At 39.2% G+C, this 22,269-nt stretch overlaps 1 protein-coding gene across 6 annotated transcripts; it reads right to left on the minus strand.

Moving 5' to 3' along the window:
* Positions 1-212: 212 nt before the first annotated feature.
* Positions 213-22,254, minus strand: ift88 (intraflagellar transport 88 homolog). Of its 6 annotated transcripts, XM_032568674.1 has the most exons (27): positions 22,068-22,254; positions 21,843-21,905; positions 20,770-20,829; positions 20,395-20,448; positions 19,745-19,808; positions 19,472-19,541; positions 18,550-18,640; positions 17,764-17,868; positions 17,436-17,525; positions 17,228-17,330; positions 16,167-16,513; positions 15,115-15,185; positions 14,920-15,006; positions 14,619-14,718; positions 12,304-12,390; positions 11,939-12,125; positions 11,001-11,109; positions 10,695-10,845; positions 10,484-10,599; positions 9,786-9,838; positions 9,620-9,685; positions 9,414-9,520; positions 5,857-5,920; positions 3,954-3,968; positions 3,783-3,827; positions 826-936; positions 213-649 (listed from the first exon to the last, which is right to left on the minus strand). In XM_032568674.1, the coding sequence occupies exons 1-27, from the start codon at positions 22,146-22,148 to the stop codon at positions 528-530; spliced, it is 2,619 nt and encodes an 872-aa protein (XP_032424565.1). In that variant the 5' UTR covers positions 22,149-22,254; the 3' UTR covers positions 213-527. The 6 variants fall into 6 exon arrangements, with proteins under 6 accessions (XP_032424565.1, XP_032424568.1, XP_032424567.1 ...); XM_032568677.1 differs by lacking the exon at positions 17,436-17,525; XM_032568676.1 differs by lacking the exons at positions 3,783-3,827; positions 3,954-3,968.
* Between the last annotated feature and the right edge of the window lie 15 nt (positions 22,255-22,269).

Below are 22,269 nucleotides of genomic sequence, written 5' to 3' on the forward strand. Positions count from 1 at the left end.
TAACATCTCAGAAGTAGTTCTCAGATCTTTTCACATTTGTCACTCTGATTCTGAATAGAACGATGGACATTTCATATAAACTGAGAATAAGGAAGAGATCAAGAAAGAAAGAGAGATTTGACTCCTAAAAGTGAGGTCAGAGGTCTAATTTAAGGTTTTCCTTTAAGTTTTAGGGAAAATTTGCTCTCAAGGAAACGCCTCTCAAAGATTTCTCTGGAGTAGTTAACAGTTTATTTAAAAAATACTCAAGAGACCAAAAAATAAAAATAAATATGAATTCATTTGAGCCAAGAGTTGGATTAGATCCGGTTTGCTGAGACATTTTTCATCTCTAAAGAGGTTTACTCACACATATACTGACTGTGTGTGTCTAACAGGTGCTTTTTTAAAAATTCATTCAGGTTTGTTTTTGCTTTTTATAAATATGATCCTTCACAGGAGAACATTTCAACCTCTTCTTCCTCGTCTCCGATCAGGAGGCCAGTCGCTCGTTACCAGCAGAGGTAAAGCTCTCCGAGTCGATGGATCTACTCCGGTAGAAGTTCGTCTCCCAGATCTTCGTCTGCAAAGTCGTCGTCATCCGCCGGCTTCTTGGCCCCCGTCTTTGGTCTGTCCATCTGAGGACCCAGCGGGTCCACGTACGACGCATCTGCACCCATGAGATCATGAAGTTTCTGAACCTCGTTTTGGTTGAAATGGCTTTGAAACAACACCTTACAGTTTCACACACTGTTCTGTATGAAGGGAGTGACCAAAGCTTTGAGGGGAAACAAAGCAGCTCATCGTATTTTCCTGAACTAGATGGAAACTGTACAGATTCCTCACCCAGCTCTTTTGGGCTGCTGGCTTCATAGGGCTCATTGGACCCAGGAAGTGACCTCATCTTGGCGCTCAGACGCTCCCCCTTAGAGCTGCTGCTGCTGCTGCGGCCGCTGTCTGCAGTGAACACACACCCCGACACGCATCCCGAGTTATCAGCTTGATCGGTAGACCAACTGTTAAAAAGGACTGAAAACCTAAAAAAATCCCCTCCCCAGTTCAGCAGCTCCGTTTCTACGGCTGCAGTAAGAAGAGTCCCCGCTCCCCAAAAGGAAATCTGCACCACCGAATGATCTGGATTTACTGCTGCTCTGTGACCCGGGCTGCAGCTGCTCAACCACGTTTTCCTCCCAACTTTCCCAGTGAATAAATGTAAACGTCTCACTTTGAGCGTTTTTAAGCAGCAACACCAAGCTGACTTCCACACTGTATGGAAGAAAACGCAGTGCTGCCATACTTAAAAAAATAATAAATAAATAAAATTAGGGTTGAAACGATTCGTCGGATTAATTGTGAGGAATCAATTATTGAAATAATTAAGTAACTTAGTAATCGATTAATTGTTAACTGGAGTATCCAGACTCCAAAAAAGCAAAAAAGATCTACTGAGCGAGTCAGTACTGTACAAAACATGTAGACATTTTGCATTTAAGATTAAAAAAAAAACTTTTTAAGCGCTCAACCCAAATCTTACGCGGTATATAGTTTTAGCTAAAATTCTGTAAAAACAAGAAGAAAAAACAAGCATAGAAACTCCTGTTGAGCACCTTTTGCCATCCAATAATCAATTAATCCAAAACATGATCAAGTGATCAGTCCTACACAGTATTGAGCGTTTCACACACTGATTGTAGCATTTTTTTCCCTACAAATGACAAATCGTATGCTAAAGGAATGCCGCCATCGCATTTTGGACAGTGGAAAGTTTACGCATATTTTAATGCATTTCTAATACTCTATGAAAAAAAGGCTTAAGTGGTTAATTGAAAAATCTGCATTATCCGATTAATCGTCAAAATAGTCAACGGAATAGTCGATTACTAAAACAATCATCAGTTACAGCCCAGGGAAAAACAACAGTTTTTATTTGCAGTGGCATAATCTTAACACGATATAATCCAATATAATTAGAACAGATGTACTAAACGAAAGTTTTTAAAAAAATCCTCAATTTAATAAAGAGTTGCTTTTATCAAACACTTTTTTACATCACCAAGTCCTGTAGTATAACGTGTCACATGACGGGACCTTTGACCTTTTCCTCTTTACACAATCTCTCTCTCTATATTGTCCAGGGTCCTCTCTTCGATTTCCTGCAGATGTTACATTTCTATGGCAGAAGGTTGGATTCATGTCTGGTGAAGCATTTGGGATTTCACTGGCCCACATGTTTTAGCAGTCTGCTCGACGGGCTTTCCCTCAGAGTCATCCAGGAGCGTCCCGGGCTGCAAAACTCAATCTCATCCTAATCCCACCGCAACAAACAATTCCAAAGTCCAGCAAGACTCCCCGTATTAGCAGCTATTGTTCCCGCGGCCATTCCCTGACCTACGACAGTCAACACTCTTAAACGCTGAATTCTCCGGATCATATTCCCACCAGAGACAAACATGAAGTGATGGACTCCAGATGAAACATCCCAACACATTTTTTTTTAACTTTATAAAGTTAAAAACAGTCATTTTATCAAGCTGACGGATGTATTTCCAAACTGAACAAACATACTCGGATCAAATGCTGCTGTTTTGTTTTTGGGGGGTTTTTTTGTCTTTAAATCCAGTGTGAGATTATGTCAGTGCAATAAAAATGAATTTATTTTTAAACCAAGGAAGCTAATAGGGAGTGCTTCAGTAAATCTGAGTTTTGGGCTCAGAGGACAAACATGATCGGCGTCCAGAGGACAAACATCTGGCTGCCAGGTAGCCTTGGAAACTGCAGACGACGATGTCTGAGAGCTGAAAAACAGGAAAGAGGCCCGATGTTCCTCTCCCACTCACAATCCCAAATATCTCACACCAGGCCTCCCAAACTAACAGGCAACTGAAACTTCTGCTGGAAAATGCTTTTTTCCCCCCCCCTTCCTCTTTCTTGGAGCGACTGGGAAGCGTTTCTTTGCTCAGAATATTCAGCAGGGAGACAACAAGATGAAAACGGTCTGGTTTTTCCCTTCTCACTTTCCTCTCTGAAATTGCATAAGCAGACTTAAAAAGACAAGTCCAACTTTCTTGCGTCTGTGCACGTGATTTCCACAAATGAGAAAAATTACAAATAGCAGCGAATGTCTGTGGGAGACCGACTAGGTGAGGAAAAAGCATTGGATAAGTTAAGTATTAAGGCTGAAATTCATCCTGAATGCTTAAAATAAAGTCCAGACTTAATAGAAAAGATTTTAAAGTTTCATAAATTTGCGTTTTCAGTACAAACACTCGGTTCGGTTCAACCTCACGGCTTCCCGTCAGAAGATTTGTGGGTCAGGCTCGGAAAGTTTTGACCAGAATCTTAAAACAAAGTTGGATCTCATAAAAAGTTTCGCAAAGTCGCCCATTTTCTGCTGCGTGAGTTTAAATTCACCGCTCAGCACGCACTGTAAAAAATGTTTGTATATTTAACAACGATAAAGGGTCAAATTGTGACCAAACAAAATATATTTAAAGCTGTTGATTTGACGTGAAAAAAATAAATCAACCGGTGAAAACGATATTTTGTACATTTCGTACATTCATTTTATAGGCTGTTTTGATGCTCATTTTTGGGAAAGACGTTAGTCTTTTCCCCTCAAGTTAAAAAAATGTGTTTTTTAGTGAAACATTGGCTCTGGCATAATCACACTGCCTTCTGACTGCGAAACAAGTTACAATCGATGGGATCCTGGTAACCACAGCTGCTGGCGTTTTACTGTAAAAAAAACAAAACAACAACCAACAGGCGTTATGCAGAGGAATCACTCAGCTATCCGTACGTACCTGAGTCCAACAGTGGACTGAACTGTTTAGGCTCAGGTTGAGGCTCTGGACAGCAGAGAGGAAATGGGGAAAACAAGCCAAGGAAAAGGAAAACAAAAAGGGTAATCAAGATGTAAAATGAGGGGCAATTAAGATTTTTTTTTGTTTTGTTTTTACTCTTGCTACTCTTACCTGCTTTGGCATTTTCTGGTGCGGTGCAAGAAAATAACGAAAAGCATCAGATGTTTTATTTGCATTAGTCAAATCAATAAAGTCTCGAAGAAAGAAAGGAAGAAAGAGACCCTGAACATTTAAGACCGAATAAGTGCAAGGATTTATACACTGGATCCAGTTACATGCTCTGGCTCTACTACACTATAAAAAGAGCAACAACAGCAAAATATCAGGGTTTCCTAATCTACTCTATCCAAACACAGACACATAATGGACATCCTGGCAGCAGCACACACATTATCAGCTGACAGCTAGTTGTATATTTACATAAGAACACCAGAGGAGCCTTTCTCATGGCTACAGGCACTTCTAGTTTGTCTGGACTGCATTTAAAATAAAACCATGTGATGAAGCCAGGTTTCCAGTGTCTGAGTCAGTGCACACGTCTCTGTTTTTTTATATATTTTTTTTATGAAGGCATGATGAAGGAGAGCTAGAAATGGGGCCTCAATTAACGATACCCGTAACGTCGGACTTCGTAGGAGAGGTGAGGACAGACGTAGAGATGATGGCTGCGGCGGACGGCAACAACAGAGGCGACAGAAACAAAAGCAGAAAATGTCAGAGAAACAACAATGGGAATGATTTGAACTTTTGATGTCAGAGAAAAAGAATAAAGAAAAGCCATGAAAAGAACCGCAGTTCATTAACACAAGTATGTAGAATTCTTCCCATGATGTCTATAATGAAAAAAACCCAAAAAACCTTTTTTTTTTTTTTTAATTTAGCACCATCTAGTGGTGAATTTACAGACTGCAATCAAATGAACAAAGAAGTGAGGAGCTACTATGATCAAAAAAGAGAGAAAATGCTTTAATGCTTCCATTATGGATCCCTACAGGTAAGGAAGAAGATGACCGACACTGGAGCTATAAATAACTCAGTCTATTGTAGCAAACAGACACAAACGTATTCATACTTCCTGTCCTCCCATCCAAACAGACAGTTTTGGATCTGTTTCTACTATATATATCACACCTATAATGAAATAAAAAAGTGAAAGGCTTAAGAATGCTTGTTTGATCTCAACACAAGTCGTCTGTATGATAAAAACAAGCAAAAACAAGAACACTGAAAGTACAAAGCTTTTATTTTGTAATTTGTCGGGTTTTTTTTGTTTTTTTTAAACCCACGTCTAGGTTTTACACTGAGATGTAAAAATCCCCTCCATCCACTTGGTAGTTTTATCTAAACATTGGGTCAAACACTGAACCGCCGATTAGAAAAGAGGCTGGAAGGCGGCCATTTTGAAAAAAGCCAGGAGCTGATCAGACTTCACTAAATCTCTTCCGCAAAATAAAATCTGAAATCGTAAAGATGGTGAAATGATGCTGTACTTGAAGACTGCTCACCAGGTGAATATTAGCATTTTACCTGCTAAATAATTAGCATAAGGTGGAGCTAGCTACCAAACAACTTGTTATTATGTCAAAATACACGGGCAAGGTTTTATAAAGCTTTGTGTACTGAATAGTGATCTTGCTGTTGAGGGTCATTTGTTTCTTCAATATAAGTCTTGTTACACAAAAAGATTTTTTAGTCTCTTAATGCAGAACAAAAACAAAATCACAAATTTTGATCCCAAATTTAGATTTTGTCCAGTTTTCCAAGTTATGATTTACTCTTTCAACGCCGCTCTTCTGTTAGCTTCACATCAAACCTTTGTCTCTTTAACTCAATTTGTTGAAGCCTTTTAATTGAGCCTTCATCTAGAAATAAGCCACACTCCAGATAAAAGTCTAAACTGGTAAATAACGTTATTTTCACGTCACCATACAGGTTCAGATGGAAATAATGGACATTTTAAACGTTTTCAATGCAGGGGCAGCAAGAACGACGTGTGACGGCGACTTACACTCACCAGCACTCCCTGTGCTGCCCTCCCTGCGACCTCTGGCGCTGTTCTCTCGGCCCGACTTCACTCTCTGCCAGGAGAACGATTGGAGAAGAGAACGAGAAAGATTTCAGGGTAAAAACTAGCATATCTGAGCAATTCAAACGGTCCCTGAAAGTTATTGTGGAAAATTTGATATTTGAAACCAGGTGCAGTCAGACGTTGAAACAGAAATATTTGCATGACATTCACAGGTTCTGTTGATTGATATGGGTTTCCAGAGTTTTCACCGCTACTGAACCTTCTCACCAATCAATCAATCAATCAACCAATCAATCAAGTTTTATACTTGTAGCACATTTAAGCAACAAGGCAGTTCAAAGGGCTGTGCTTCAGAAAAACATAAAAAGGCGTCATAGAAACATCATGGTTGCCGAATTGTGAATCCAGTAACGATACATTTTGTCGAGTGCAGTACGTCATACTGATGGTTATTCCTTAATGTTAATAAGAGCAGATGTTCTGTGAGTATATACAAATACTACTGGTTATTATTTTTTAATTTTTGGCAAAGTAGCGCAGGCTATCAGCTGTTTTCCATGTGGCAATTTGTGAGATTAAAAAGCCAAACTTTCCAGCTCCGTTTGTCCCTCTCAGGCCGTTTTTTCCAGTCCGGCCGGATTTAGAATCAGCTGGTGATGGTTTGATAAATTCATCCTCCTGGAGCACTCCTGGCTCTGCTCACAGTCTCCGCAGCATAACTGTTAGCACAGCGTTTTAACATCGGATTATATTCCCTCTCAGTATTTGATTAGGAGCTGAATGGAGAGAAGATCGTAAATACTGCATCTATGAAGACAGGCGTGAGATTTCTCCTGGATCCCGGAGTTGAACGATGATTCCCAGGACGTTTCCAAGCAGCTGAGTATTGTCTCTGTTGCTGTTCTGTGAAGGCTTCATGTTGTTTTTTTCTTAGAGAACATTAATTAATGAACAAATAGTATTGTGAAGACCAACCAAACACAGCAGGATAGGACAAAAATAGTCAAAAAGCTCAATGTGGCGTCGGGTTTTAAACCAATTGGACCCTAAAGGAACGAATCGCAGTTTGAGATTGCAACACGATGAAATGTGACAAAGTTCAAAGGAAGTGAATAATTTTGCGAGGCAACGCTCGTGTTTCAGGTGGCACTGATCAAACTTTACGTAAACTGAGCCATCCACTCGGTTACTGACAGCCAGGGATTAGACAGCTGTGAAGCATCTGCTCCTCTTTCGACACAATCGGCGAAGAGGATCATCTGGTTTAAACTTGGTTCTGACGCTGCAGATACCGACATCCCGCTTTGTGGCAATAAGAACACAGAGCATGTTTTCAATCAGCACGCTGCGTGGGTTTGGGAACGGACGAAACGACACCGTGACCTGACAATGATGTGATTAAGGAGACGGCAAGATGTGGGATGCATCAACACAGGCAAGCTTTTACTCACAGGCTACGGTGCTAACACGGTCAAAACCCCAACACAGCATTACTGTACTGTACAATACATACATACATACTGTATGTGGCTAAACATTTGTTTTAGTCTTCCCTACAACCAGATTTCTGGTTAAATCCTACAAAGAATCAATAAAAAAAAAAATCTACCCAAACTCTTTACTCACTACTAGTTACAACGCCTTGCAAAAGCACTCGTACGCTTTGAGTTTAGTCATGCTCAAACCATAATTGTCAATGTTTTTAACTGGATTTTACTGTTGCACAACTGTATAGGAAAACTATGCGCATGATCCTAACTTTTTTTACAACAATAAAATCTGAACAGTGTGGTGCATGCTTTGCCCCTCTCAGTCAGTGCTTTGTGAAACCACTTTTCACTGCTATTGCAGCTGCAAAGTCTTTTAGTGTACGTCTTTACAAGCTTAACACAATAGTTCAAAGTTCAGCCAGGATGGATGGAGAACATCTGCAAACATCAGTTTTAGTTACGGAATCTCAAATGAATGTAGACTCTGGGCGTTTTTGTTGTTGATGTTGAGCCTCCAACAGGCTCTTTGAGGATTGTCTGGTATTTGCCATATTTGGTGCCAACTTCTCATCAGCACAAACCAGATTTAGACTCTGCTGAAAACAAAACATCCCCACAACATGATGCTGCCACCATGGTGATTAATGTTCTCCTCATATATCTCTATGTCGGCTTTAATTGTGCCAGACTCAGTCTGTTTTCAGATGATGGACTGAACAAGAGCTCTGTGAGATGTTCAACTCTTCTCAGGAGTTTGTGTTTAAAAATATATAATTTTCCTTACATTTTAAAGTTAATCTCAACTTGTGTGTATTTGGGGAAATCGCATATAATTCCAATACTATACATGAAAAATGTAAGTTTCTGAATGAAAAAATCACTTCCCTTGACCACTAAAAGATATCAAACATTGTGCTCTAAACGTTTCATCCCAAAAAACAGGAGTCAGCGTAAGTGCTTTAAATGAATTATAGTAGTAATAAAAAACAGTAAAAAGCACTCTATACAAGAGTAGAAAACTGTGGTTCATCTTAGCAGAACGCATCGATTTTCACAGCTATGTGAGAATTTGCGTCTAATACACACACACACCCACACACGCACCCACACACACACACACACACAGTCGTCTTTTCATCACACGTTCATTCGTGGCTGTTTTCACGTTTATTGCGCTGTCCGGGTTAGTCTCGATGTTTGCAGTTTTCTGGAGCGCAACGCGAAACTCTACGTCGTTCAAAGCAAATATATTAAATTGACATTAACAGAGACACAGCGGGACGGATCATCCGGGAAATAATGGACGGGGAGAGTCTGACTAAGACTAACTGGATGTCAGACACATTCTGGGGCTGATTATGTGTCTCTTCTTATGTCCAAGCCCAAATGAGCAACGTTCAAAAACGAGCCCAAAAAACCACAACCCACGACTCATTAAATTTGCAACCGACTTTAGTAAAAAACAAGCCCAAAGTCGTTTATAATACTTGGACTTAGCGACAGAAAATAGTTCCAGTTTTTCCAGCAACAAAACGCACATCTCTCTCCTCCTTCCATTGTTTACATTTCTGCCACTGCGAGCGATCAGCTGCTGCTGTAGCATAGAAACGGCGGACACTCCCCAAGACGTGTAGGGGAAATAAAATTAAATTCCAAAAGAAAAACTGTAACGCGCGGTAACCCTCCGTGATTTGGATAAGTAACTTTAATCTGATTGCTGGATTTGAAATAGTAAGCGTTAGATTCCTCGTGACTGAAAAAAGTGATTCAACGTCACTGCTGGGCACACGCATCGTTCAACCAGACATAAACATATATAGATATTTTGTTTACAAACTCCACTGAAGTTTATTTCACACTTCAGGTTGCAACAAAACACACTACAAACCATCTTTACAGTGAAACACTTTTGTGTAACTGTTTTTTTCTTTTCATTCATCCGTACTGCTTTCTGCTCCCCCTCCTGCAATGGCGCTGCGCCCCCCTTAGGGGGCGTACCCCACACTTTGGGAACCACTGCCATGAATATATAAAAACCTGGCACACACACACCTGCTCTCTGAGCTCCTTCATCTTCTCCACCTTCTTCAGCTTGGTGGCATATTCCTGGACTTCCTTCAGCCCCATGTCTGTCGACAGCCTCACCAGGAAGCGCAGGCCTGAACAGGAGCACAGAAATTATTTTCATTTTCTTCACAATGTTGAAGAATTTCCTCATACTACTGAAGACTATGACACAAAACAAAACAGCAGCTTACACTCCACGTTTTCCGGAAACCTTCGATGGATCTCTTTGTAGGTTTCCAGAGCTTTCTGGTAGTTTCCTGGGAAAAGGGAGTGAAAAAGACAAACCTGTTAGTAAACATTTGATTGATAACTTTCCAAACTGACTTTGTTGAATTATTAATTTAGTTTTATTCTCACCACTTCTTCTGTAACAGCTCGCCACTATTAGCTGCCACTTCACATAGTTTGGCCTGTGGGACACAGCAGATCATTTCCAATCAGAATGGATGATCCTTGGCTTTCATGTGAGCAGAATTTATTTCAAAATTAATATTATCATGTTATTTATTGTGTCGCTTTATTTTGAATTATGTCTTATTTCGCTTTGTGTCAGGTCTAGGGCTAGACTGTATGGCTGAAAAATACACACACAATAAGAGCGTCTCATATCTGTCAATGTTAACAATCGTCAGTATTGATAATTATTTAGTTTTTTTTGTTTTAAATATATGAAATACTGCCAAAATGGTGACATGACCTTTCCTGTTTTATGCACAGTTTTCACTCCACGCCGTATTTTTCAGCAGCTGCGCGGCACGGTGGCGAAACATGAAACTGCTACTGCGCAAGTTACTCCACGGGTTGTTGCTAGGTAACCAAAGAGTGAGTTAGTTGATGTTACGAGGCTGGCTTATCTGGCCGTGAGAAGTTGAGCAGTTAAAAGTCTCTCCTCTTCCTCCATCCCCCAGAATGCCGTGCGGTTCTGGATCAGAGTTTAGTGAATATTCTCCATTGAATATTCTATCAGACGTGTTGTCTATCGATTTTGATCACGTGTCTATCGCGAGACGTAAATAGTTTTCTATGCAGATCATCTTCCAAATACATTGACTCACTGTATGAGCGTTGCTCGTTCAAAGTACTGGATGGCCTTCTCACAGAACTGGGTCTCGATGTAGTAAGCCCCGAGCCACTCGATCACGTCGATGTTGGAGGGAAAGTACCTGAAAGACTGAGCAGCACCGCAACGGATTAACAGCATTTCACGACCTGAAAAGTCAAGTGTGATCTTTCACTGTGTTAAGAGAGAAGCAGCTCCTCTCTCACCTCACTGTAGTACTGGAAAGCCTGGGACTTGTCCCCCTCGTCGTCGTGCAGCTTTCCCAGTTTGGCCAGTACATGTGGATCTGTGGGAGTGGCGCTGATGACCTGCATCAGCCACTCGATCGCTTGCTGAGGGTCTCCGAGCTGCTCGTAGCTGAAAGCAAGATGTCAAGGGCCGACGGACGCTTGCATGACATCACAGACGGAGGTTTAACTGTCCAAACCAGGTGAAGATACAGAAACCGTTTTGTTTACAACCACGTGGAAACGCTTTCCCTCGTTGGACCTCACAGGTTTCATGGTGGATACAGGTGAGCCAGCTGATACATGACTTCAGCGCTGCTCCTCAGAATTGAATGAAGCTTCAGGAAGCAGTCCAGGCCCTCCTCCAATCTGTTCAGTCTCTCATAGGACAAACCTACAGGAGGTAAATAGCAAAAATGGCTACAAGTTATTCATTATACAATTTATACGATATAAATACCAGGGATGTTCCCATAAATCAGTTTGACCGAAACAGGGCTATTATATTGTATGAAACGCATTTCATACAATATTATAAAACATAAAAAGATGAAAATGAACAAACAATTCGATTCCTTTTAGTTTTTTTATTTAGTTTTCTTCTCTAGAGGCCTTTATTTTGAAAGTATCCAGGCAGGAAGGGGCTAGAAAGGAGGCAGGAAAGACATGAAGTAAAGGTATCGAGTTCGAGTCTCCTTCTTTAAATAAGAAAATAAATGTTTCATTGTTATATTTAGCAACTTTTTAGACAAAAAATAAATACATTAAAAAACTTGGTTTTGGCCAAAGTCGGAATCAGTAGGTCAGATTTTTTTAAAATTGGAGTTCGGCCAGAAAACTGCAATCGGTGCACCCCTAAAAAATGCCATATTTACTGTGATTTTATGGCAGATGTTCTGACAGCGGTCAGCTTTTAAGAAATAGAACCATCAGTACTAACAGACAGGTGGACAAACACATGGATGGACGGAAGATTTTGCGTATGAGACGATCAATACCCTTTTCATTTTCCTTACTTATCCAAATTTGGTAGATAAAACATTTCCAGGTTGTGTAGGAACCATGCAATGGAACCTAATTTCCAACTTACCAATATTTCAGTAATAACAGACCAAACTAAATTGGTGCTTAAGGCTTGTTTTGCAGCTGTAGATGTGATGAAAAAATGATTTTGCGCCAGGGACATTGAGCTACAAAATCAAAGTGCTGAATAGACGCCGTACCCAGGTTAAAGAGGGCCTCGGTGCACGAGGAGTCATTCCTCAGTGCCTCTTTGTAGAACTCAGCAGCCTTTTCGTAGTCCTTTTTGACAAACAGCGTGTTGCCCTTGTTGATAAGGGCGGCGGGGTTGTAGCGATCGGCGTTCATAGCGAGGTCAGCGTATCGGTCAGCCTGATCATAGTCCTTCTCCTGCAAAATATTGAAGAAAAAAGGTGAAAAAAAAAACAAGAATTGAGACTCTTATTCATCACTTCTGCATTACCATTCTTGCTTTTTAACACCAACTGCATCTAGATCCATCGTTTCACTTAACATTCCAGTATGTAAGTACAGACGTGTTGTTTTTACGAGGCTACGAGAGTCTTACCAGGAAATAGAGGAAAGAAAGGTTGGTGGCTGCAGCGCTTTTCACTCGGCTGTCCTTCTTCTCGAATGTTTTCAGAGTTTCCACCGCCTGTTCACACGTGAAAACTAAACGTTAGGAGCGTTCACCTTTGTGTGAGTCTCTTTTGTCCAGAAGAGAGTTCTTTCTTCCTGTGCCGTCAAAAGCATTGATACCCCTGACACATTCTGTCAAATTAACACCACACACACACACACACACACACACATAACCATGTATTAAAATGAGATTTTACATGATAAACCAACACACAGACAGTAAATTATGGTGAACTGTCAAAATAGTTTAAGAATTTTCTTACAACTAGAAATAGAAATAATGGCGGCTGCATTACCGTCACTGATAAATAAAATTCAGTCCAACCAATTACTTTCAACAATCAATTATTAAATGGAATCCATCCATCATTAATCATCCCATCTGATTGAGCTTGAATGAATTTACCAAGAAGAAGCGTTAAGAAATGTTGTCTGTAGATGTGTGAAGATGGTTGCAGCAAATCCAAACGTCTTTAAGATGAAATTGCTGCAATAGATCACTGCACAATATTGCCTCCTAGTGGATGAATATATAAATGCATCCCACACTTTAAATGATTAATAGGGGAATAAAATTATACACTATGATGTGTTGGTCTACCACATAAAAAAAAATCACAATAGATTAAAAAATAAATAAACAATGAAGAAGGTGGTTGTAATGTGGCAAAACGAGGAACAGTAGATAATCTGACTACAGGGTGCCTCTCCTGGTTGATAGCAGAACTTGCAAAAAGTTAAAATCACATTTATTTACACTTTTTAAATTAAATAATTTAGTAAAAAAGTGTTTCAGGTCTTAAAAACATGTCAATAATAAAACATTTACCACTTTAACGGAGACTTTCAAAGCATCCAAGTTCTTCGATTTTAAAAAAGAACTAAAAATTCAAAGACGCACAAGTCTGAAAGGTTTGACCTGTTTCAGTGACATGATTCCCTATGCCAGTGTGTTGCTATCACACTTTAACTGCATTATATACATATCAAATTAGAACCCGAGAGTGCAAAAGTGAGCATTTTTGACAAACCTCCAGCTGGGCTGCAGCTGCAGAGACTTTACCGATTATGAAAGCAGCATGAAGGAGTCACGTTCAGGCATCAGATTAAGTCTGGCAACACAAATGGCAAAACTGATGCAGCCACAGTAATGCAGCTGGACGCTGGTGCTGCTCAGTGTCCTCAAACGCATAATGTTACCCAAAGAGCTGCTCTCCTGTCAAGGCTGGACTGTCAGGGTGCACCATCTTACTCCCTCTTACTTTTTAAATTAAGTAATAGTTTCCTTTCCATTCAAAGAGTTTTGCCAACAGCTCTGTGACTTATAAAAAAAAACAACTCGTCCTGGCAGGGCCTTTTTTGGACACTCGTGTGTAGAGTGAAAATTTAAAAAAAACACGATCTAGGTGTGATCATGGAAACGAAAAGCAAACATACCTCAACCTTAGCCACAGAGATGGGAGGAAAATGGGACAAAAGTAGGAGAGAAGGGAGGACAATGAGAAGTGCAATGGCATAAATGATGGCATGCTGTAACCATGACGATTCACATTCATACAGTGGTGAGATGATACAATAAACATTACTCTTTATATGAAACACAAATCCTTCATATATACTAAAAAATAAGGCAAATTCTTAACTTAATATTGCAAAATTGTAATTTATTCTCACACCTAGTTAAAATGTCCTAAACAAAACCTTAAAATAATTCATCTTTTATCGCAGGATCATATACCCACACAGAAACATTTTTGAAAAATCCAACTGGTTTGAGAAAAAAACTAATATTGGAAAAGTTTCACATTAAGGAAAATAGTTTTTAACAAAACAAGACCCTGTCGATCCCTCTCTCTAAGAGCTGCTCTACTTGCAACATTGGGCCGCATTAGAATTTAACAGCGGGGATAATTATTCAGTTATTTAACAATGAAAGCTTTTTATTTTTTAAATCAGATGAAGTCAAATGAAGAAAAAAAAAAATGTAAGACTTGTTTTTCTTCCCTAAAATGTTCAGTGCGAGTCTCTGTGACTGCAATAAAACACAGATTTTATGTAAGGATATTTTTACACATCTTAACCGGTAGGCATAAAGAGCTCTGCATGCATCCCACACAGGCATCAGAAATTACCTTTTCCAGTACAATTTCCCAGCTGAAGTGCACAAACTACAAAGATCAGAGGATTTAGAGCTGAAAGCTGGTGTTATCCTTTACCACGCTACAACCAGGTCACACTCACCTGATTGAAGTCCTTCTGCCTGAGGTATGTGATGGCTTTGTTGATCTCCAGATCATTGGCTAGCTCGACATACTGCGAGCACTTCACCATGTCAACACACCTTAGAAAACATTAAGGCGCTATTTATGTAACACATTGGAAACTTCTTTAGCGACAAAAGCAGCCAAATGAATACATATTAAAGCAAGATTCGGGTTTAAAGACAAGTAATTTCAATGAAACTAAATTTCAAAACAATTTAGATTTTTCTGGGGACTAAATTTCTCAACAGTAGGATGATAAATGAACTACAGTAACAAACCAGTCAAAGCCGCTAGCAAAGGAAGTCTCAATGGCCGGAGCAATGAGTTTGGCTGCAGTCATGATGTACTTCTCAGCCAGGACTTTCCTACGCGCGGAAACACAGCAACACAAAAACAAAAGTACAGACAACTTAAAGGACTAAGAACAAACTGCTGGTGCTGAGGATGAGTGGTGTGAGCTCAGTTCCTCTTACAGATCTCTCTCCATCTGGTGAAGCTTGTCGTTTTTAATGGCCTCAGTGACCATGTTGGAACTGGGGTCATCCTGGAAAAGGTCAAACACACAACATGAAGTCAAATGAAAGCGATTAACTTTTTAATAACACAGCAAAAAATACATATCTACTAAAATCTCAATCTCATTTAGAAAATAACAGCGAATGTGCAAATGCAAGGCTTGAGTTCAGTCATTATTTTTTCAATCAAAAACTTCACAGTTGGATTTCATGAGATAAACAAACACAGAAGTGATGGCTGTGATGAGGATAACAAAGTATGTATTAATTAGAGATTGTTTTATTACAAAAAGGAAAAAAACATTAAATCAGGCAACACAACACTGCATGTTGTGGAAATGATCCAGCGTACACCATCCTCACGGTGAAACATGGTAATGGCGGCATCATGCTGTGTGGATGGTTTTCTTCAGGGAGACAGAAAAGCTGATTTGACGTTACAGAAAGATAAATGAAGCTAAAGACGCTGGAAATTTTGAAAGAAAACTTGTTAGAAGTAGCAACTTGAGACTCGGTGGACATAGCAACCCTGAACCCAGAGATTGCTGCAACGGCTTATGGTTTAGATGTGCTAGAACGACACAATCAGACGCGGAAGCTGACATTCACAGACTTTGTCTATTCAATCTGAGTGAGGTTACGCTAACTTACGAAGACAAAAGTAGGAGAAAGTTTCAGTCTCTAGATATTCGAAGCAGTTTGAGACATTTTCCAAAAGAAACTAAACTAGTTACAGCAAAAGGTGGTTCTACTCAGAGGGGCTGAGCATGACATACATTTTTATTTCTAACAGAAGCTTTAAACCATATATAATTCTCCTTCTACATTTTCAAAAATCCCAATAAAATAGAATAAAATTTAGGGTTTCCCCCAGTGTCACACACTCGTTATCAAGGAAGGGCTGCTGCTGGACTGCCCACCGCGGTTCAGCAGGTTTGAACACATTTCTGTAAGTTTGTGCTGTACAATGAGCCAAATTTTGTACTTTTACAAGCATTTCTGTAACTTACACTGGCTGGGATGTACTTATCTTCATCATCAATGCCCAGTGGAACGGAGATGAGCTTCTGAAAGGCCTTCTTCATCCTCTCTCTGTCTCCAACGGCGTAGTAGCACAGGATAAGGTTGAAGCCGGTCTTTATGTTGGGACTCTCGGTCATGATGTGCTCGAAGGACGTTATGGCGTCCGAGTACTGGCCCAGGCGGACAAACACCACTCCGATATTCTGCATGATCTTGATCCTCAGCTCCTTGTGAACGTTGGAGATCTGATCCAGCGCCATGCGGTAGAATTTGATCGCTTTAGGGTAGTTCTTCTGTTCGAAGTAGATGTTGGCCATGTTGACTTTGAGGCGGCCTAGAAGGGCAAAATCAGATTACTTTTTTTTTTTTTAAATTATCTAGGTATTTGGACGAGTCCATAATTGCATGTAACCCTAGAGTTTCAGAGTCTTGGGAACATAATCAGGCCCAGAGCATCACAAAACCTCCATCGTACTTAGCAGTGGGAGTGTTGTGACACAGAAAGGCTCAATATTTATTTATTTTTTAAAGAACTAGAAGTGAAAAACTAGTATTTTTTCCACTTAAAGCAAGACATTTCCCCATGTTATGAGTGAAATAGTCTGCCTGTGGAACAAGTACTTTTTCATCAATATTAAGAAACTACTGACTTAAATTAATCTCCTATGTCTTGCTGATAAGTTACTTGTAAGTTAGTTTTGTCTTATTTCAAATGTACTAAGACATTTGCACCAGAAATTAGACCAAAAATACTTGGTAAGATTTTGGTGTTTTTGCAGTGTAGTGAAGAGAAAGAGTGGACGACGGAGCATTTGGAGTAATGAGTCAGTTCAAGGCAATTGCTGTGGAAAAATGTAGTCACAGAGAAAGGGAAGAGAGTTGGCTTAAAAACCCAACAGCCTGTGTTCAGGTAGTAGCAGCATCAAGCACTACAAATAAAAAAGGAAGACCGTTGTTTTTTGGGGGGTTTTTTTGTTTAAAGTGTTTGAAGACCGGCACTTTAGAGTGGCGCTGCCATGTTGGAAAACACGTACGCCGATCCGCTTACCTGCGTTAGTGAACATCTTGTTTTTCACAATGACGTGGTAGCTGTTCAGAGCCTCCGGGTACATTTCATTGTTCGCATACTGGTTGGCAAGGTTGAGCAAAACCTGGTAATAACAGAATCAACACACCCTTAGGAGTGGAGTAAACTCATTTCATTAGCCTATAAATCACAACACTGTTAAAGAGGGGAAAAAAAAACTTAAGATTACAGTTTTTCTCTGCTCATACTGCCTGTGTAGCTGAGTCGAAATGCTTGCTGCCACGGTAGTCATATTTGATCCCTGTTTTATTACCTCTCCCTACAATGTGACAAGAAATCAGTACAGTCAAATATAGAAGCATCAGCAATCAAAAGACTAAAACCTGCAAGCACGTGACTTCAACATTAGCAACACAGAATCAAACAATTTGCCTTTATTTTCGGACAAAACCCCCCCGAAAAGAAGCTTAGAGATGAGGGATTCTGTAAATAAGGACGGTCAAACTGACTAATGTGGGACAATATCAAAACTGTGGAAGACTGCAGCCTTTACTCACAGAGTAAGTGAGGTCTAAGTTGATGTGCTCCGTGTTGCCGGACGCTTCCCTCTGTCTGATCAGCGCTCGCTCTTTCCTCCCTGCCTCTTTGGCTTTTTCAAGAGCCTGCAGAAATCCAATACAAACGTACACAGGTACACTGATCAGCAAAAACGGGGCTGCATGTCTGAAGCTAGCAGAAGGGAAAGGAAATAAAGCTAGCCAACAATTAGAGAGCATCTGCCAACAAGGAGAAGTTACTTCGGAGAAAGCAAAATAGCAAACAGGTATTTTCAACCTCAATGAAAAGTGTATTTTAATCTGAAAATGTTTACCAATTTTATGAATAAACCGTTGGTGGTTTTCAGAAAGAGTTTATTTGTCTTTTGTTTTATACGTGAATTGTTGGAGTTATAAATTATGTTTATTTTAGTTTGTTCCTTCAGTCAATTTATATTGAAGCAGATGTTAGAGACTGGCTTGCTAATTGGAAACTGTATTGTCATAATTATCAAAATCTTCCAATACAGAAATAATAGAACACATGGTGATTTTTTTTCTGTCCATATCATCCAGCTCAAATTGACAGGCATATTTGATGTGTATCAATGATTTTGATGGAGGCACTCATACACTCTTCTCAGTAGATGATTGCAAGATGTTCTCATGACTTTTTATTTTCATGTTTTTATGGTATAAAGCACTGCCTAGCTGCTGAAACGTGCTGATTATATTTCTCCAAATGTCAGCTTTGAGTTGAAATGAACAGTATCAATGTTATGTTGAGAATCAGATCTGGGGTCTGACCAGCTGAAAGGCGCCTATGCTCTGTGCCATGCAGCTCTCCTCTATCAGGTCGTTCACTTTCTTCTCCAGGATCTTGATCTTCTCTTCCGCCCTGCAAAAACCAAAAGACAGAAAAATACTAAATATGGATCGTTCTTCAGTGCTTTCACAAGAACACCTGTCCTTTCTCTTTCAATAAAATCATGACTTGTTTACACAACATTCACAAATATTTTGGACTTGCTAGATGGCATAACTAGAAAACTACAAAACCTATATGTTTTGTTGCTAATTATGCATTAGGGCTGCACGATATATTATGTAGCAGAGGTGGGCGAAACGGACTTAAAGTTTATTTGTGATGTTTTGTGGTATTATTTTTATAACGATAAAAGTGACAATAAAAACAATTTACTTCTTTTTACATGAAGAAGTGTGATTTGCATCACTAAACTGCTCACAGTAACTGCATTTAATCATATTTTCTTATATATTGATATGTAATGATGCCGTCATTTAGCAAACAGTGGAGAAAATAGTAAAACTAGCAATTCAGAAGGTTTTGTGTTTGTTTTTATAAACATCATTAATTAGAATTTATCGTGACAACAATACAACAAAATTATTTTCATGATGAGAAATTCATCACGATAAATGATAAACAATGTGATAAATACTCACCCCTAATAAGCAGAAACACAAGGGTAAAAAAAATACATGGATTTATGGCAATACATATCATCAACACACTATCTACCAAATATATCACAGCTGCATGATTTTCCATACCTTTTGCTCAGTGATAAAGTATTATTCCAATATTCCACCTGTTTGTGTGATGTGAAGGACGAAGTGATCTGCACCTAGTTTAACTGTGAAAACTATTGCACCCAGAGTGCAACTGTAAGCAGCGTTCAGTGTTTCACAAGGAGAGGTAACTCACGTGTCTTCATTCTTTGCTTCAAGTGGAGGCGCAGGCCCCTTGGACTGCCCCAGGGGGTCAAAGGTTGAGCCTGGAAATGCAAAAGATCCGTTTAAGTTTTTACACACATCTACAATCAGCTCATAGAAAATAAATGTCAAGGGCTACATGGTCTTTTAAGCTTTGTCCATTCAAAAGACTCTTATCAATGGTAAAACAAATATCAACGTATACAGTGGGTCATAAATAACAACGCAGCAGAAAGAAGAACATACCTTTTCTGTTTAAACTTACCGCGCATCAGTGAGGATGAGTAACCTGCAGCTCTGACAGCAGTCATCGGACGGGCAGCACCCTCCTGTCAAATGAAACAGAACAGAATACACCTAAAATCAGAAAACACACTTTTGTTTTTGCCCTCATTGGGCATGAGCTGAACACAACCATCCAAGATTTCTTCTATGAAAACAAAATGCCTCTTTCTTTCAAATATTGTTCATAAATCTATATTAGTGATCTGAGATAAAGTAATAATAAATGTCATTTTCCCAGCCTTGTTTTAAAATTAAATGTGGATAAAATGAAAGTTTTATTTACAATGGAAAAATATGGCCACTTAAGGGATATTTGCAATCCACTGTACTGTAGGAATCCTTTTTATTAAATTTTTTGTGCAAGACCACATTTAAGCCACTAGGTGTCACTTTTGTACTGGTAAATTGTGCATATAAGCAAATAACTTTTGAGAGTAAGCTTAGCCTCAATATATGCAGCATGCCTTGTTAAACTAGCTACTGAAGCTGATCAATGGTTACCAAATGAGCCTTGCAACTTTCTTATCACAAACAGACAAATGATATCCTGTGGAAAAGTAGGATAGTACATGACATAAAGCCTTATACAGCAGCACTGAGGGCAAAAAGCAAAAAACACTCTCGTCTCACCTGGACAGTTCCAGTCATGGGTCTGCCCATTGATGAAGCCATGGGGATTCGGGACTAAATGAGACAACACGCACATAAAGAAATGTTAGCACCTAACATGCTGACCCCAGACAAAAACATGTGGTTATCTCATTTAATTAAGAAGGTCTGTGTTTGCACAGTGGGCCCTAGAACATGTATGGAACAGTAGATTTAGAATAATCCTTTACTCTCTGCTCTTTTCTCTCCATAACAATAGAATTAAATAATAAAAGGGACACCATGAAACTTGAATGCAACACATTTTCATGCACAGATAAAAACATTTTTAAAAAACGTTAAAAAACAGGCTGTTTGTTTGCTGAGCATTACGTATTATTACTACATTATACTTACACCAAAAGATGAAACTAAAGGTCGACCTCCAATGGCGGTGCCTGGAAACTTCGCAGTCATCTAAATAGTTAAATAAAGCAATTTCTAAGGTTATTAATGAATACACTACTCATTTAAATATGTGCGTTGAAGCCCCAAACTATTTGAATACTAAGGAAAAGTTTGGTACTCTATATGAACAATTATAATACAATGCTAAAATAACCTTTTATTGTCATTGCATTGTTTAAAACTAGAAGGATCTAGAAAAATCCAAACTTCAATTTAACATTTACTCAGTTATGAGAAAAAAAAAACTCTTCCCCTCCCTGTTGCACAATTATTGGCGCCCCTGCTGTTAACCTGTAAGTCCTCCGTATTGAACATCACATAAAGACCAAAGTTATTCATACTCCTTGCATGTTCAGATTAGTTTCATTCAACCAAGAAGTTTGTTTGAGACAGAAAACAAGAACTGTATGTGTCAAAAGACAATAAAAAATGTGAAAGGAGTATAAATTTTTTGGGGGAAAGTTGTCATCTACATTTTCATAATAATTGTTGGTCAAAAAATATTTACAGCCTTATTCAAAATCTGTGGAAAAGTGTTTTACAGTGATCTAACCCTTCTTACAGTTGCCGGGGAGCTTTTTGGCACGTTTCCACTGGGATTTTCGATTCTTCATTTTCAGCAATGAGATCCAGGTGGTTGGAGTATGAATAATTTTGAGCTTTACTATATTCTTCACCTATATTATTTCAAACAGGACTGGAACTTACAGAGGGATCTTTAACCCATTAAGTTTCTATTTCAAAATTTGTGAGATTATTTTTATGGTAGAGAAACTACAGCAAAATAAAATAAGTAATCTACATTTTAAGATAAGATAAGATAAGATAAGAATACTTTACTGATCCCCTGAGAAAGGGAAATTTTGTTTGTCCCAGGATAGTACACAATAAAAATTAAGATAAATATTATTTAATATTAATGACTAAATTTAGCTAAGTTAATTACACTAATTGACAAACTAAACTTTATGATTCATTACGTGACTATTGTACATTTTAGCCCAACTGCAGTCTGTTCTCACCGGAGGTCTCCTTCCATGACTGGTCCTAACTGCCTGCTGGAAGCCCGCATCGTTCTCCAATTCCTTAAAAAGGCCACAATATGTGTGATTATATATTATTATGTATCAATTAACAATCTTTAGGTCATGTAGTTTTACAGCTACATACGTAGCACAATGTAGTAGCTTCAGCACCGATCTAAAAAAATGTCGTCAACTGCAGCTTAGAGTTGGGGTTTTACTCACCTCGGAGTCAAATGTGGGGTTATAGTCGTTGTAGCCCGAATAAAGATCCTCCTCCTCTACGGCTAGGTGAACATTTTCCATCTCTGTTTCGCAGGGAAACGCCGAGGTGAACAGAAAACGAGCAGTTATCTGTGAACAGTAACAGCGTAAAGATTTTTGTTGATGTTTCAGAATCCAGTCCCACAATTCAAAGCGGCACGGG

The sequence above is a fragment of the Xiphophorus hellerii genome, chromosome 7 (genome assembly GCF_003331165.1).
Source record: "Xiphophorus hellerii strain 12219 chromosome 7, Xiphophorus_hellerii-4.1, whole genome shotgun sequence".
NCBI lineage: Eukaryota > Metazoa > Chordata > Actinopteri > Cyprinodontiformes > Poeciliidae > Xiphophorus > Xiphophorus hellerii.

Coding starts and splice junctions, on each gene's coding strand:
- ift88 (XM_032568674.1), bottom strand. CDS start 22,148: ATGGAAAATGTTCACCTAGCCGTAGAGGAGGAGGATCTTTATTCGGGC. Junction 11,110..11,938: donor CGAGGCCCTCTTTAACCTGG/GTACGGCGTCTA, acceptor TACCTCCTGTAG/GTTTGTCCTATGAGAGACTG. Junction 9,686..9,785: donor GAGCTGTTACAGAAGAAGTG/GTGAGAATAAAA, acceptor CCCTTTTCCCAG/GAAACTACCAGAAAGCTCTG.